The 15,748-nt window shown below is 53.5% G+C and overlaps 1 protein-coding gene across 1 annotated transcript in view; it reads left to right on the forward strand.

The window, feature by feature from the left end:
- The window catches only part of OIT3 (oncoprotein induced transcript 3), a 34,957-nt gene extending 27,162 nt beyond the window's left edge, over positions 1–7,795 (forward strand). Inside the window, exons 8-9 of the mRNA XM_009898647.2 lie at positions 6,055–6,154; positions 7,571–7,795. Coding sequence (XP_009896949.2) covers positions 6,055–6,154; positions 7,571–7,747 — 277 coding nt within the window. The 3' untranslated portion in view covers positions 7,748–7,795. The remainder of the gene's footprint in view (positions 1–6,054; positions 6,155–7,570) is intronic.
- Positions 7,796–15,748: the final 7,953 nt, after the last annotated feature.

Consider the following 15,748-nt stretch of genomic DNA (forward strand, 5'->3'; position numbering starts at 1 on the left):
GTTCAGGCCCCAGTGCCCCAGACATGCCAGTCCCCATGTCCTGTGCAGGCTTCAGTGCCCCAGACATGCCAGTCCCCATGTCCTGTGCAGGCTTCAGTGCCCCAGACATGCCAGTCCCCATGCCCTGTGCAGGCCCCAGTGCCCCAGACATGCCAGTCCCCATGTCCTGTGCAGGCTTCAGTGCCCCAGACATGCCAGTCCCCATGCCCTGTGCAGGCCCCAGTGCCCCAGACATGCCAGTCCCCATGTCCTGTGCAGGCCCCAGTGCCCCAGACATGCCAGTCCCCATGCCCTGTGCAGGCTTCAGTGCCCCAGACATGCCAGTCCCCATGCCCTATGCAGGCCCCAGTGCCCCAGACATGCCAGTCCCCATGCCCTGTGCAGGCCCCAGTGCCCCAGACATGCCAGTCCCCATGCCCTGTGCAGGCCCCAGTGCCCCAGACATGCCAGTCCCCATGCCCTGTGCAGGCTTCAGTGCCCCAGACATGCCAGTCCCCATGCCCTGTGCAGGCCCCAGTGCCCCAGACATGCCAGTCCCCATGCCCTGTGCAGGCTTCAGTGCCCCAGACATGCCAGTCCCCATGCCCTATGCAGGCCCCAGTGCCCCAGACATGCCAGTCCCCATGCCCTGTGCAGGCTTCAGTGCCCCAGACATGCCAGTCCCCATGCCCTGTGCAGGCCCCAGTGCCCCAGACATGCCAGTCCCCATGTCCTGTGCAGGCCCCAGTGCCCTCAGACATGCCAGTCCCCATGCCCTGTGCAGGCCCCAGTGCCCCAGACATGCCAGTCCCCATGTCCTGTGCAGGCCCCAGTGCCCCAGACATGCCAGTCCCCATGTCCTGTGCAGGCCCCAGTGCCCCAGACATGCCAGTCCCCATGCCCTGTGCAGGCCCCAGTGCCCCAGACATGCCAGTCCCCATGCCCTGTGCAGGCTTCAGTGCCCCAGACATGCCAGTCCCCATGTCCTGTGCAGGCCCCAGTGCCCCAGACATGCCAGTCCCCATGCCCTGTGCAGGCTTCAGTGCCCCAGACATGCCAGTCCCCATGCCCTGTGCAGGCCCCAGTGCCCCAGACATGCCAGTCCCCATGTCCTGTGCAGGCCCCAGTGCCCCAGACATGCCAGTCCCCATGCCCTGTGCAGGCCCCAGTGCCCCAGACATGCCAGTCCCCATGCCCTGTGCAGGCTTCAGTGCCCCAGACATGCCAGTCCCCATGCCCTGTGCAGGCCCCAGTGCCCCCAGACATGCCAGTCCCCATGCCCTGTGCAGGCCCCAGTGCCCCAGACATGCCAGTCCCCATGTCCTGTGCAGGCCCCAGTGCCCCAGACATGCCAGTCCCCATGCCCTGTGCAGGCCCCAGTGCCCCAGACATGCCAGTCCCCATGCCCTGTGCAGGCCCCAGTGCCCCAGACATGCCAGTCCCCATGCCCTGTGCAGGCCCCAGTGCCCCCAGACATGCCAGTCCCCATGCCCTGTGCAGGCCCCAGTGCCCCAGACATGCCAGTCCCCATGTCCTGTGCAGGCCCCAGTGCCCCAGACATGCCAGTCCCCATGTCCTGTGCAGGCCCCAGTGCCCCAGACATGCCAGCCCCTGTGCAGTATGGAAACCTAACTGCTGGCTGAGACCAAAGGCTGGTGCTGTGCCCCTGAGCTCCCTGGGGCTGTCTCTCTCTGTGTGATCACAGCAATTATAATCAGCAGAACACACTGCTGGTTTGTTCCTGCCCCAAGCAGCTCTGGAATAACCCAGTTTCCTTCCATCAATCCAAGCCCAAAAGCCCAAGGCAATAAAGACAGGATGCTAAAATCAGTTTGATTATGCAAGGTCAGACCTGCAGGAGTTAACTGCTGATTCCAGAGGGAAGCAGTGGTGACATTTGAGGGGCTATATCTTAGGGTGAGGGATGGGGACATTCCCCTCCCTTGCTTGCTTCCCTGTTTCCAGCTGGCACAAGGTGGGATTCTTCTCCTGCAGGGCTCCTCAGCCCTGTGCTGATGACCCCACTGGAAATCAAGGTTTGCCAGCTCCAAATCCCCTGTCTCTGTAGTACCCTGGACTGCTGCTAGCCTGGCTAGACCCCAAGCAGCTCTCCTGCTTCTGATCTTGTTCTTCCTTTCTCACACCAAGACTCAACAGAAGCCATCGACCCATGGCCCAGGAGACAAAGACAGCAGCTCTCTGGGGCACCTGGAGCAAGGTCATGTCACTGAGGGCCATCCCTTCTCATCTGATCTGGTCAGGAGCTGCCATTTGTCTGGGCACAGTGTGGTTGAGGTAGTTCCATTGCAAGGAAGCCCTTGGGCTGCCCCTCCTTTTCAGGCTGAGGTGGTTATTCTACTCTCAAAGTCCTTCTTTAACCTCGTGGCTCCTCAGGAGGAGGGTCAGAGTACAGCTGCCATGCACAGCCCCTCTCTGCTCCCCTCACCTAAGCATGCTGTGCACAGGAAAGGCTTCTTTTCTCTGTGGTTGGGGGATGAGGAGCTGCACATGAGCCAGCAGTGTGTGCTTGCAGCCCAGGAGGTAAATGGAATCCTGGGCTTTGGTGAGACCTCCCCTGGAGTACTGCATCCAGTTCTGGAGCCCTCAGCACAAGAAGGATGTGAACCTGATGGAGCAGGTCCAGGGGAGGACCACAAATATGATCATGAAGCTGGAGCACCTCTCCTACAAGGAAGGCTGAGGGAGTTTGGGTTGTTCAGCCTGGAGAAGAGAAGACTCCTGGGAGACCTAATAGCAGCCTGCCAGTACCTGAAGGGGGCTACAAGAAGGCTGCAGAAGGACTGCTTACAAAGGTGTGCAGTGACAGGGTGAGGGGCAGTGGTTTAAAATCAGAGAAGATTAGATCTAGATCACAGAATCACCAAGGTTGGAAGAGACCTCAAAGATCATCAAGTCCAGCCTGTCACCACAGACCTCAGGACTAAACCATGGCACCAAGTGCCACATCCAATCTCTTGGACACCTCCAGGGATGGGGACTCCACCACCTCCCTGGGCAGCACATCCCAATGGCTAACAACTCTCTCAGTGAAGAACTTTCTCCTCACCTCCAGCCTAAACATCCCCTGGCACACCCTGAGACTGTGTCCTCTTGTTCTGGTGCTGGTTGCTAGAGAGAAGAGACCAACCCCCTCCTGGCTACAACCACCTTTCAGATTGGATGTTAGGAACAAATTCTTTACCATGAGGGTGATGGAACACAGGAACAGGTTGCCCAGGGAGGTAATTGAGCCCCCATCCCTGGAGATATTCAAGGTCAGGCCTGACAAGGCTGTGAGCAACTTGTTCTGGTGGAGGATGTCCCTGCTGACTGCAGGGATGTTGGGCTAGATGACTTCCAGTGGTCCCTTCCAACCTGAACCATTCTGTGGTTCCTCCTCCTTTTTCTGTTTTCCTGCTCCCTAGCCCCAGGCCAGTAGGTTTCCTGCCTCCACTGTGGAGAACCTGGAGAGCCTGAGATTTAGGAGCCAGTCTGAGCCAGTGTCCTGGAATCATCACCGTTTGTGTGCTCACAAAGAAGGATTATGCCTACAAGTTGACTTCATCTCCCCAAAGCTTGGCCAGTCACTTCTGAGGAGTCTTTAACTCTCATTCTGTACAGTCAGATGCCTTCAGGAATGCTACTCCCCAAAGCAATTGTCCTAAACAACTCATTAGCATCCAGTGTTTGGCCTCAGGGCTGAGGGCTCTCTGTCAGTGTTTCTAGATGCACAGTATTAATGGATCAGCTCTCCTTGGCTGGTTTCTGTGCTTGCCAGCCCAGGCTAGGCAGGCACTGCAGACAGGGATATCCCTTCAGCCCACGACCTCCACTGGCTGAGGAAAGCTCCAGGAATATGTGGGGGTGGAAATAATGCCAGGATCAGCCCAATGCTTAGTGCTCCCACTGTTCTACTGGAGGGCAGGAACCCCTCTGCTGTGAGGACAGGGTGGGAGAGTTGGGCTTGTTCAGCCCAGAGAAGAGAAGGCTCCAGGGGGACCTTAAAGCAGCCTTTCTGTACTTCAGGGAAACAGGAACACATTTTTCACAGGAAGGGTTCTCAGGCATTGGCACAGGCTGCCTGAGCAGGTGGGGAATCACCATCCCTGGAGGGACTTGAAAAACACATGGAGGTGGTGCTGGAGGCATGGGTTGGTGGTAGGTAGTAGCTCGGTGTGAGCTCTAAGTGGGCTGCTGGACTTGATCTCAAAGGTCTCTTCCAGCCTCAGCAGTTCTGAGATTCTAAGGGGCCTTTAGGAAAGCTGGGGACAGACATCTTAGCAGGGCCTGTTGGGACAAGACAAGGGGTGATGGTTTGAAACTAGAAGAGGGAGGTTTAGACTGGATGGAACACATTTGTTATGCTGAGGGTGGTGAGACATACCCAGCGATGCAGAGGGGGGTTGGACTAGATGACTTTCAGAGGTCCCTTCCACTCCAGACCATTCTATGATTCTAGGACAGAAGTGCCATTCCTGGAACCATTCCAGGTCAGGCTGACTGGGGGTCTGAGCAACCTGCTCTAGTTGCAGATGTCTCTGCTGACTGCAGGGGGCTTGGACTAAGATGACCTTTAAAGGTCCTTTTCAACCCAAACCTGTCAGTGATTCTGCTGCAGGTAGCAGAAGGGTGATTGTAGGAGGGCTTGCAGTAGCTCCTGCCTACAGAGCCAAGGAGAGCTTTCCAGAGACACATCCTGGTGAATACAGAGCTACAAATAGGTGAAGATTTGCTGCTCTTTGCTCATTCAACCTGTCAACCATCAGCATTCTGACAGTGCCTGGCGTGTTTCTGGTGCAAAGGCAGAAGCTAAATGTTGCTGTCAGAGATTTAACAGCAGCCTTCTAGGACATGAAGGGCTCTACAAGGAGGCTGCAGAGGGCCTGTTTACAAAGGTCTGCAGTGATAGGACAAGGGGCAGTGGTTTGAAACTAGAGAAGAGCAGATTCAGATTGGATGTTAGGAACAAATTCTGCACCATGAGGGTGGTGGAACACTGCAACAGGCTGCCCAGGGAGGTGGTTGAGGTCCTGTCCCTGGAGCTATTCAAGGTGAGGCTTGACAAGGCAACCTGATGTAGTGGAGGATGTCCCTGCTGACTGCAGGGGGTTGGACTGGGTGACCCTGGGAGGTCTCTTCCAGCTGAAGCCATTCTATGGCTCTGTGGCTTTCAGCTGTCACACCACTATTGCTCTCTTCCACCACCACTGGATTTTTTTCTATGAGTGTCTTGCAGAGTGCCCATTTCTGGAATTAACTTGCTGGAAATGGACTTGATGTTCTTCAGAGGTTCCTTCCAGCCCCTACCATTCCCTGGTTCTGTGATCACAGCAGTGTTTGGGCCTCTCAGCATGCCCAAGGCTTCGCAGCAGGCAGCACCAGCACTTTCTTGTTTTGTTGTTGGTCAAAGTCTCCCCAGGCTGCAACAGCTGATAAACAGGCTGCACCTAGAAGGCAAAGTTTTATTCCAGGAGCTCATTTTCTTGTGGTTTTGTAGCCTGTTCTACTGCTGACTGTGGAGAAGTTGAAGTGATCAGTTTTGGTGTCGTGAGTTGGAGCCACTGAACCAAGCCCAGCAGGAGGGAGACTGAATGATGGGAAGTGAATCTGGATTTCTGTGGCTTTCCTCCTCTGGGCTGCTGCAGCAACGTGGGCACAGCTGCCTTCATTCTGAGCATGATTTATATGCTTCTATATATATGTAGAGAGAAAGCAGAGAATACATTATAGGCTGTGTAAAAGTTTTGCTGCTGGCTGTTGCACAGGAGGTGAACCAAGGACAGGCTGGCCTGCAGCTCTCTGGCAGGCCCTCTGCTGAGGGGCTGGAGCATGGCCTGCCAGCTCTCCACTGCCAAGCTGTTCTTTGTCTGGAGATGCTATTATCAGTCGCTGTTGTTTTTCCCCATCGTTCCCAAATTCGCTCCTGTGGCCAAAGAGGAAGGAACCATGGATGGTAGCTTAGCTCCAGAGAGCCAAGCCCTCCTCTGATTTCTCTGGTTAAATGGCCTGGGATGGTTGTTGCTCTTTTTCCATTCCTGGGAAACCCATTAAATTCTATCCCTCTGCTTTCCCCAGCTGTGTTTCTGATGATTCTGTGAAGCAGTACACGTCAAAGGACCACCTTGCCAAGCATTTCCAGGTCCCTGTATTCAAGTTTGTGGGCAAAGACAACAAGGTAAGCTCAAAACCTGCCTCTGAGATATTGCATCAGCCCTGACCTGCCTAAGGAGCCTCAGCACATAGCTGGCTAGATTAGAGCATGAAGGGGAGGAGTGGCTGGCCCAAGGCAGATGCTGCTGTTCCCCTTCCAAGAGCTGTCCTTTAGGAGCCTGACACAAGTTCTTTAGGGAAGAGTGATAACAGCAGCTAAACTTAAATAAAATATGAAGGGCAGAGGTGGAGCAGCAACACCACAAGAGGCTCAATCATTGTGTCCAGGATGGGCTCAGTGGACCCTTCTGTCCTGGGCAAGGAAAGTGTTCGCAGTCACGACGCAGAGAGCTGGGCGGGTTAGGCACAGCAGGCAGTGTCCTGTCTGCAAAACAGGACAGTCCATAGTTCTGAAGTCTCTTGAGCTTTCCATCTCCTCTGACTCGGGTGGGTACAGACAGAAGGCCACCCTACTGTTTAATTCAGTGTGAAACCAGGCCATCCAGGCTGCTAGCATTCTGGGGCAGAAGCTTTCCAGTGGGTGGAGAGTTGGAGAATGCCATTTCCCTAATGCAAATAGCTTTCCTTGGCTGTGTTAGAAGAAATCAGGTCTCACAGCCGCTGCTGCTATGCTCAGCCTATGCAGCTTGCTCCAAAGTGGCATTAAGGTACCCCTCCAGCTCCTGCAGAGCCTCAGGAGGGTTAAAATGGATGAGACCTTTTAAAACTCAGAAATTTTGCTTGGCTTCTGGTTGTCACTCCTGCCTCCAACCTGCATCCTCCCATCCTGTGCTGGGGTTTTGCTTCAACCTCACCATTGACCAAAACATTCACAATTGTTTGCTTCCCTGACTGCTGCTCACAGGGACCTTGCTTATTCTCCTTGTCATTAGGAGGGCAGGAAGCAGCGATCCTGTCACTGGCTGCCTTTGCTGTGTGGAAAGAAAAGGCAGCTGTCTCCCTGCACTTTGTCTTCTCCTTCTCCCCTCAAATTCCAGACTTAGCCCCTCATCAGTCTGTGTTTTCCTCCTTTTCCCCTGATCTCCTAGCTTCTACTCAGCTCACACCCACTTCTCTTGCACGTTTCTACCAGTCCATCTCCGTGTGAGGCTTCCTGTATTCTTGGTCTCCTTCCTAGTGCACAACTCCTATCAGTCCATGCCAACTTTTCCAAGCTTGTTCCTGGCATTTTCATCCCTTCCTCTTGAGGATCATTCCATGCCTGCATGTTCCCTTTCTAACCACTGCCTGACAGACAGAAGCCGTGCTTTGAGATCTCAGCTGGAAAATGTGCCCGCTCCTGGGCACCTGAAAAACCGGATGGGAGCAGCCCGTTTGGCTGTGGGTGGCGATGGTGGTAGAGGACCTCGTTGAGGCAGGGGCAGAAACGTGACTGCCAGGGCTGTGTGCTGACTTGGGCTACTGTCTCACCACCTTCCAGGAGGTCTTCTTGCACTGCCGCATCCTGGTGTGCGGCGCGCTGGACGAGAGCTCGCGCTGCGCCCAGGGCTGCCGGAGGCGAGTCCGCAGGCTGGCGGAGGAGGAGGAGGAGGAGGCTGGTCACGTGGAAAACCACATCCTGACTGGAGGCCCCATCAGAATTGACTTGGAAGACTAAGAGCCACCCCCTGGAGCAGCATCTCCACCCGAGACCAGCCTGCCCTATCCATGCCTGCTGCCATGGCTGGCTGAGCAGTGAGGTATTTGGTAAGGCCCCACCGGACCCTCGGGACTTGCTCCGTGAGTGCGCGGTGGTCACCTGCGGGCGCACCAGGCAGCCCCCCGGCGCCACCCGGACTGCAGAACACCTGGGCTTCACCCACATTCCTTCCCAGCAACCCTCTGGTGGAAGGAACCCTGTTGCTTTGCAGGCCTAAAGCATTACCCAGCCTCATCATTGCCTCCGTCTGCCTGCAGGCTCCACGGGACTGTTCCTCCTTGAGTAAACCAATCTTATTCCAGCCCCTCTCTCATCAGGCAGCAGGAGCAGTGTCCCAGCTGCAGGTGTTTGCTGGGCAGCCCTGTGACTGATGCTGAAGCTAATAAAAACAATGTACAAACACATCTGTCTCGGAACGTGGACCTTCCTTGGAGCTGCAAAGCAGTTGGCGTCGCAGGCAGCTGCATCTCAGCTCTGCACATTTAAATCTTAGTTTTAAATAGGAAAAGGTATTGAAAACAACTCAGGGTTCACAGTATCAGAGTGCATTAGAGGTTGGAAGGGACCTCAAGAGACCGAGTCCAACCCCTCTGCCAAAGCAGGATCACTTAAGGTTCTTTTAGTGTCTTCTGGTTGTTGCATGCAGCATAACCACACCTTGAGTCCTGTGTCCAGTTCTGGGCCCCTCAGTTTAGGAAGGAGGTTGAGATGCTGGAACGAGTCCAGAGAAGGGCAACAAAGTTGGTGAGGGGTTTGGAACACAGCCCTATGAGGAGAGGCTGAGGGAGCTGGGGTTGCTTAGCCTGGAGAAGAGGAGGCTCAGGGGTGACCTTATCAATCTCTACAACTACCTGAAGGGAGGTTGTAGCCATGTGAGGGTTGGTCTCTTCTCCCACACAGAACAAGAGGACACAGTCTCAAGCTGTGCCAGGGGAGGTTTAGGCTGGAGGTGAGGAAGAAGTTCTACACAGAGAGAGTGATTGCCCATTGGAATGGGCTGCCTGGGGAGGTGGTGGAGTCGCCATCATTGGAGGTGTTCAGGAGGAGACTTGATGGGGTGCTTGGTGCCATGGGTTAGTTGTTCAGGTGGGTTGGATGCGATGATCTTGAAGGTCTCTTCCAACCTGGTTTATTCTATACAGATTCTATAATAACAGTGTCTCTTCATTTAGTCTATCATCATCTTCCTCCTTTTTCTTCCCTCCCCAAGCTGTGGTGTCTTTCCTACTGTAGCACCTCCCTGGTAAGAAACAAAGACCATTAACCATCTACAAACACCTCCCTCCCAAGTGTGCTGCTACCACAGCAGCTGGAATGCATCACCCTGCTCTGGAGAGGCTGCAGCTTTGACAGAGGAACACACATTCAGCTTTCACAGCAATCATTTGTAGCATGGGGAGTTCCTGGGGACAGGGTTCTCCCCAGTGAGCTGGTGGCAGGAGATGCAGCATGCAGAGCCGCTCGGTGGATGAGAGCTGGCTCGGGACACAATTAGCAGTGGTGGTGGTGGCATCGTGCTTGTCAGGAATCCCTTTGGGCCATCAAGCACTTTCCAAAGGAAATACAGCAAGTGATCATCCTGGGCTCCTCTGGGCTTCGTTCTGGAGCAGGAGCACTGTGTGGTGAAGAATTAGAATTGTGGGGTGAAACCACTTGTGGGAGAGGCAGGGTTGGAGGTGGGAGAGGGTGGATCTAGCTCCAGTGTCGGCTGTGGCACTGCAGCACATCCATGAGGTTTCCTGCAAGAAGCTTTGCTGCGTCTGGAGGTGCAGTCCAGAAGGCAACCATGTCCTGGGCTGCATGAGAAGTGGTGTGACCAACAGGACAAGGGAAGTGGTTCTGCTCCTCTACTCTGCTCTTGTGAGACCCCACCTGGAGTATTGCATCCAGTTCTGGTTCCCCCAGCACAAGAGGGACATAGAGCTGCTGGAGTAGGTCCAGAGGAGGCCACGCAGATGATCAGAGGACTGGAGAACCTGCCCTATGGGGATAGGCTGAGAGACTTGGAGCTTTTTAGCCTGGAGAAAAGAAGACTCTGGGGAGACCTTAGAGTAGCCTTCCACTACCTGAAGGGGCCTATAAGAGGGCTGGGAAGGGCTTTTTACCAGGGCTTGTAGTGATAGGATGAGGGGGAAATTAGGCTGAAGATTAGGAAGAAAGTCTTTGCAGTGAGGGTAGTGAGACACTGGAACAGGCTGCCCAGGGAGGTTGTGGATGCTCCCTCCCTGGAGATGTTCAAGGCCAGGCTGGATGAGGCCCTGAGCAACCTGATCTAGTGGAAAATGTTCCTGCCCACAGCTGGGGGCTTGGAACTAGATGGTCTTTAAGGTCCCTTCCAGCCTAAGTCATTCTACAAATCTATGCTCTGGAAGTGCTCTGCAGTACCCATTTTCTACTTCAGTTGGTAGCAGCCAAATAGCCACCAGGGCCAAAATTTATTGCTGTTCTCACATGGCTAGGGAGGCCACCCCCACTGGAAGAGACTGTGCAGGAGGGGGTCACAAATCACCGCAGCACTACTGCTTTTCACAGCTGTCCTTCTTCGGATGAGTGAGGAATGGGCATGTGATGGGCTGGGGCTGTTGTGGTTGCTCTAAATGACCTCACAGTGGCCTTTCCAGCTTGGGAATAAATGAAAATGTTTCTGGGATGGTAAGCAGGGATCAGTGAAGAGACACCCTTCATGTATCCTGTGAAGCCAGGCTGAAAGAATTGAGGCTGGAGAAGAGAAGGCTCTGTGGAAACCTTAGAGGTTTCCACAGTATGTGGAGGGGGCCTGTATCACAGTATCACAGAATCACCAAGGTTGGAAGAGACCTCAAAGACCATCGAGTCCAAGCTGTCTCCACAGACCTCATGACTAAACCATGGCACCAAGTGCCACATCCAGTTCCCTCTTGAACACCTCCAGGTGTAAGAGTCTAAACTCCTGGTGTGAGTCAACAAAGATAAAATCACTTGCTGCTTGCCCAGACAATACCAATCCTGGATGCACATCACCTTGCGACTGCATCGTGATGACACTGACTGCAGCTGGCCTATAACAATGACCCAAGGACCCAGCCAGCACAAGGTCATTCCTAGCTATCAGATACCCCCAGGAAGGGAAGGTGATGAGTCACTGGACTCTCCACCTGTCTCCTGATGTGTGATAAGTGGGTAGGCAGGGAGATGGAGAGGAAGGAGGCGGAGGCCCCCCCCCCTCCATCCAGACCACTGTCCAAACTCACATGAATACACAGAAAGACTTCCTGGGGAACGATACCTGGATATTTACAGGAGGATTTCCTGGCTCCTGAATTCCTGAGGGACAATGCTTGGACACATTCCTAAGGACTAAAAACTGTATAAAAGACTTGACCACTACTGGCTCAGGGAGAAGAAAAATGCAGAGAGAAAAACGCTGAAGGAGGAGCATGCCGCTGAGAAGGAAGGAAGCAGACTGAACCCTCTCTCCATGTCCTAAGTCCCGCTTGCTGCCACTCATGGAGCTGACCCACGCTGCCCAGAGGGACCTCATCTATTCTCCAGCCAAAGCCTCAGCACCCTTTCTCTACAGACCCAGGCTGCCCAGAGGGATCACATCGCATCTCCAGCCAAAGCCTCAGCACCCTTTCTCTACAGACCCAGCATAACTGTCTTGGGTTGGGTGAGGGGTGTGGTAATATGATTCCTTTCCTCTTCTCTCTCTCTCTTCTCTCTCTCCCTTCTCTCTCTCCCTCTCTATCTTCTCCCTCTCCCCTTCTTATTTCCATTTTATTTATGTAATAAATAGTCTAGCTGTTGATATTTTGGCCTCATTTGTGCCTTTAATTTCACAACACAGGGATATTCAAAAGAACTGTGTCTCCTTCCCTCTCCCGACCGAGACACCAGGGATGGGGACTCCACCACCTCCCTGGGCAGCACATCCCAATGATGAACGACTCGCTCGGTGAAGAACTTTCTCCTCACCTCCAGCCTAAACTACCCCTGGCACAGTTTGAGACTGTGTCCTCTTGTTCTGGTGCTGGTTGCCTGGGAGAAGAGACCGACCCCCTCCTGGCTACAACCACCTTTCAGGTAGTTGTAGAGGGCAATGAGGTCTCCCCTGAGCCTCCTCTTCTCCAGGCTAAACAATCCCAGCTCCCTCAGCCTCTCCTCACAGGGCTGTGCTCAAGGCCTCTCCCCAGCCTTGTTGCCCTTCTCTGGACACCTTCAAGTGTCTCGATGTCCTTCCTAAACTGAGGGGCCCAGAACTGGACACATAGGAAGGCTGGGGAGGGACTGTTTAGAAGGGCTTGGAGTGATAGGATGAGAGGCAATGGTTTGAAACTGGAGTAGGGTAGATCTAGTTTGGACATCAGGAGGAAGCTCTTCGCAATGAGAGTGGTGAAATACTTGGTAGAGGCTGCTCAGGGATGTGATTGAGGCCCCATCCCTGGAGACATTCAAATCTGACTTGATGTGGCCCTGGGCAGCCTGATCTAGTTGGAGGTTGCTGACTGCAGGGGGTTTGGACAAGATGACCTCTGAGAGTATCTTCCAACACAATGTGTAATCTGTGAATTATCTAACAACTTATGAAAGAAAAAGAACCCCAAAAGCTTCCTTCTTGCACTGCTCTGCGTCTCCTGGCTCTGCTGATGCACATCTGCAGTAGGGCCACGCAGGCAGTTTCCCATTGCCCCTTCTTTGTTCAGGCAGCACCTGCTAGATATACTTGTTGTGATAAAACAGGCACTGGGAAATGAAATTAATTGGCTGCTGCCTTCTGGAGAGGCAAATGCTGCTTTTTCGTTGCTGTTTGCCTCAAAGGGAGGTGGGGGAGTGGTGCAGGGGGAGGTTCATTCCCTGGCTTGTTTCAGTTGTTTGTGCACATTGTGGTTTCTCCTGACAGATTCATCGGGAGCAGCCTCTCTGCTCTGCGGCTTCAGTTGAATCACCTAGGGGAATGAGGAGGAGCAAACCCTGCTCTGAGTGGCTGTGAGAGCAGAGCAGGCTGGGGAGCTGTTGAGTTTGCCCTGCCAGCAGGATAGTTGGGGAAGGACTTTTTAGGGTGTCAGATAATCACAGAATCACCAAGGTTGGAAGAGACCTCAAAGATCATCGAGTCCAACCTGTCACCACAGACCTCATGACTAGACCATGGCACCAAGTGCCACATCCAATCCCTTCTTGAACACCTCCAGGGATGGTGACTCCACCACCTCCCTGGGCAGCACATCCCAATGGCTAACGACTCTCTCCGTGAAGAACTTCCTCCTCACCTCGAGTCTAAACTTACCCTGGTGCAGCTTGAGACTGTGTCCTCTTGTTCTGGTGCTGGTTGCCTGGGAGAAGAGACCAACCCCCACCTGGCTACAACCTCCCTTCAGGGAGTTGGAGAGAGCAATATGGTCTCCCCTGAGCCTCCTCTTCTCCAGGCTGAGCAACCCCAGCTCACTCAGCCTCTCCTCACAGGGCTGTGCTCAAGGCCTCTCCCCAGCCTTGTTGCCCTTCTCTGGACACGCTCAAGTGTCTCAATGTCCTTCTTAAACTGAGGGGCCCAGAACTGGACTCAGGACTCAAGGTGTGGCCTAACCAATGCAGAGTCCAGGGGCACAATGACCTCCCTGCTCCTGCTGGCCACACTGTTCCTGATGCATTCCAGGATGCCATTGGCCTTCTTGGCCACCTGGGCACACTGCTGGCTCATATGATAGGACTAATGATAGGGTGTTCTAATGATAGGACTGGGGGAATGGAACAAAACTAGAAGTGGGCAGATTCAGATTGGATGTTAGAAAGAAGTTCTTCCCCATGGGGGTGGTGAGACACTGGAACAGGCTGCTCAGGTTGTTGCTGGAAGCCTTATCCCTGGAGGTGTTTGCAGCCAGGCTGGATGTGGCTGTGAGCAACCTGCTGTAGAGTGAGGTGTCCCTGCCCATGGCAGGGGGTTGGAACTGGATGATCCTCGAGGTCCCTTCCAACCCTGACAAGTCTATGATAGTAGGTCTGCTGTCTGCCTCAGATGGAGGAGGTGGCTCCTAGGCACAAACTAAACCATTTTTTCCAAGTCTTTGAGTTTTCCTCCACTTACCTCTTGCTTCCCATCTGTCATCTGTCAGCATTACAACCTGGATGTGAAGTCAAAGGCCAAACTCAACTGAGAGCCAAGGGATTTGTTTTGTCTCTTTAGTTTAATCTGCCATGGCACAGAGTGGAAATAAAACACACTGCAGAAGCAAGCACTGTGTGAGAAGACAACACACCCAACCTCTGTGCCATGAGGTCCAACCAGCACTGCCAGCCATAGCTCCAAATCTGAGCTCACATCAGTGCTGCCCAGTGAGTGTGGTGTTGGTGTTGTGGCTGGTGCCACCTTGGGCTCTGGTTTTAGGATGTAAAGTGAATGTTTGAACATTGGATGTAAATTCAGATTGGATGTTAGGGAGAAGTTCTTCGCCATGAGGGTGGTGAAGAACCTGGGACGGGTTGTCCAGGGAGGTGATGGAAGCCCCATCTCTGGAGGTTTTCAAGGCCAGGCTGGATGTGGCTCTGAGCAACCTGATCTAGTGTGAGGTTGGAAGGGGGGTTGGAACTGGATGATCCTTGAAGTCCCTTCCAGCGCTAACAATTCTGTGGTGTCCAGGAGCAAGCACCCAGCACCTACCATCCTAGTCCCTGTGTCTGTGTCCTCAGTGAACACATGGAGGTTGCTGTTTGAGGAACCCATCAGCAGGAGACCACACTCTGGCTGAATGGGTTGAACATCATCAGCAAGAGCTGCAGGTAATCCTGCCCACATGAAGTCAACAGAAAGCTTTGGGTAAGCAAGGCCTTGTCTCCCAGTTCTGAGCAGGGTGGAAGTGAAGATGCCCCAAGGTTTGTGCATTGACCTTGAGAGTCCCGTGATCAGCTGCTTCCGTGGCTGTACACCACTGGCTAGCAGGAGTGTGCAGAGGGGAAGCCATTTTTAGTTGGGGTGCAGAAGTTTTACTGTAGCTTATGAGCTGGTTTTCTCCTGTGCAGGACTGCCCAGGGGTTTTCTTGAGTTGCAGCCATCACCTGAAGGGTCAAGTGTCCATGCAGAGCTGCTCGTGGGGGTTGTTTTGTAGTGCTCGGTCAGTTGCTGCCCCTTCTGCAGCAGCCTGTAGTGTTTGGGATGCAGTGGTGGTCTGAATTGTTCTTTTAGTGGTCTCCAGCACATCAGTCTCTGGACCAAGAGACCTTGCTCAGAATCCATCAACTTCCCTCTTGTCACTGTTGCCTGGCCTGGCTTCAATCTGCTATCACTTGAACTGTACAATGCTTTAACACTCCCTAGCTGGCTGGCTGCTGAGCGTGGACAAGGTAGGCTGGCTTTGTGTGGTGCCATTTAATCATAACAGCATGCTCACATGGAAAACTGGCTACAGGCACCATTTCACCAATGAAATACAAAGTTTGGGAAGTGTCTGGAATGAGGAACATTCCCTCCCCATCCCAAATGGGGATGGATGGATAATCAAGATTATGTCCAGCCTCCTGCTCTGACAGGCACACACCACCCTGGCAATGCAGTCCTTACTCTCCAGTGGCATTAGCACAGCTAGGAAAGGATGTCCCTGTGTGCCATCAGTGTGAATTAAGGTCCTCCTTAGTGGAGAACATCCCTGTACACCTCATGGAGTCACTTCCATTTGCCTGCTCTAAATGCTAGTGGGTCCTTCTTGCTTCAGCCTGGTTGTGGCCAGGCTGAACGTCGCATTGCTGTGAAGCTGAGCTGACTGGCAAGAGAAGGAAGACAGAGCTTAAATAATGCACAGCTCCCTGCATATACTTAAAAACCAGAAGAGAAGCAACCAAGGCAGACTCTTTCCATTCTTATTAAATCACCCTTCTGCAGTCTTAATTTTCCTGTGGCAGATGGAAGAGCATAACCTTAAATACCTTTGCAGGAGCTGCTGCAGTACGTCTGCGGCCTGGCATGCACACCCTGCAGCAGCTTCCTTTCAA

This window comes from Dryobates pubescens, chromosome 30, assembly GCF_014839835.1.
Source record: "Dryobates pubescens isolate bDryPub1 chromosome 30, bDryPub1.pri, whole genome shotgun sequence".
Classification (NCBI taxonomy): domain Eukaryota; kingdom Metazoa; phylum Chordata; class Aves; order Piciformes; family Picidae; genus Dryobates; species Dryobates pubescens.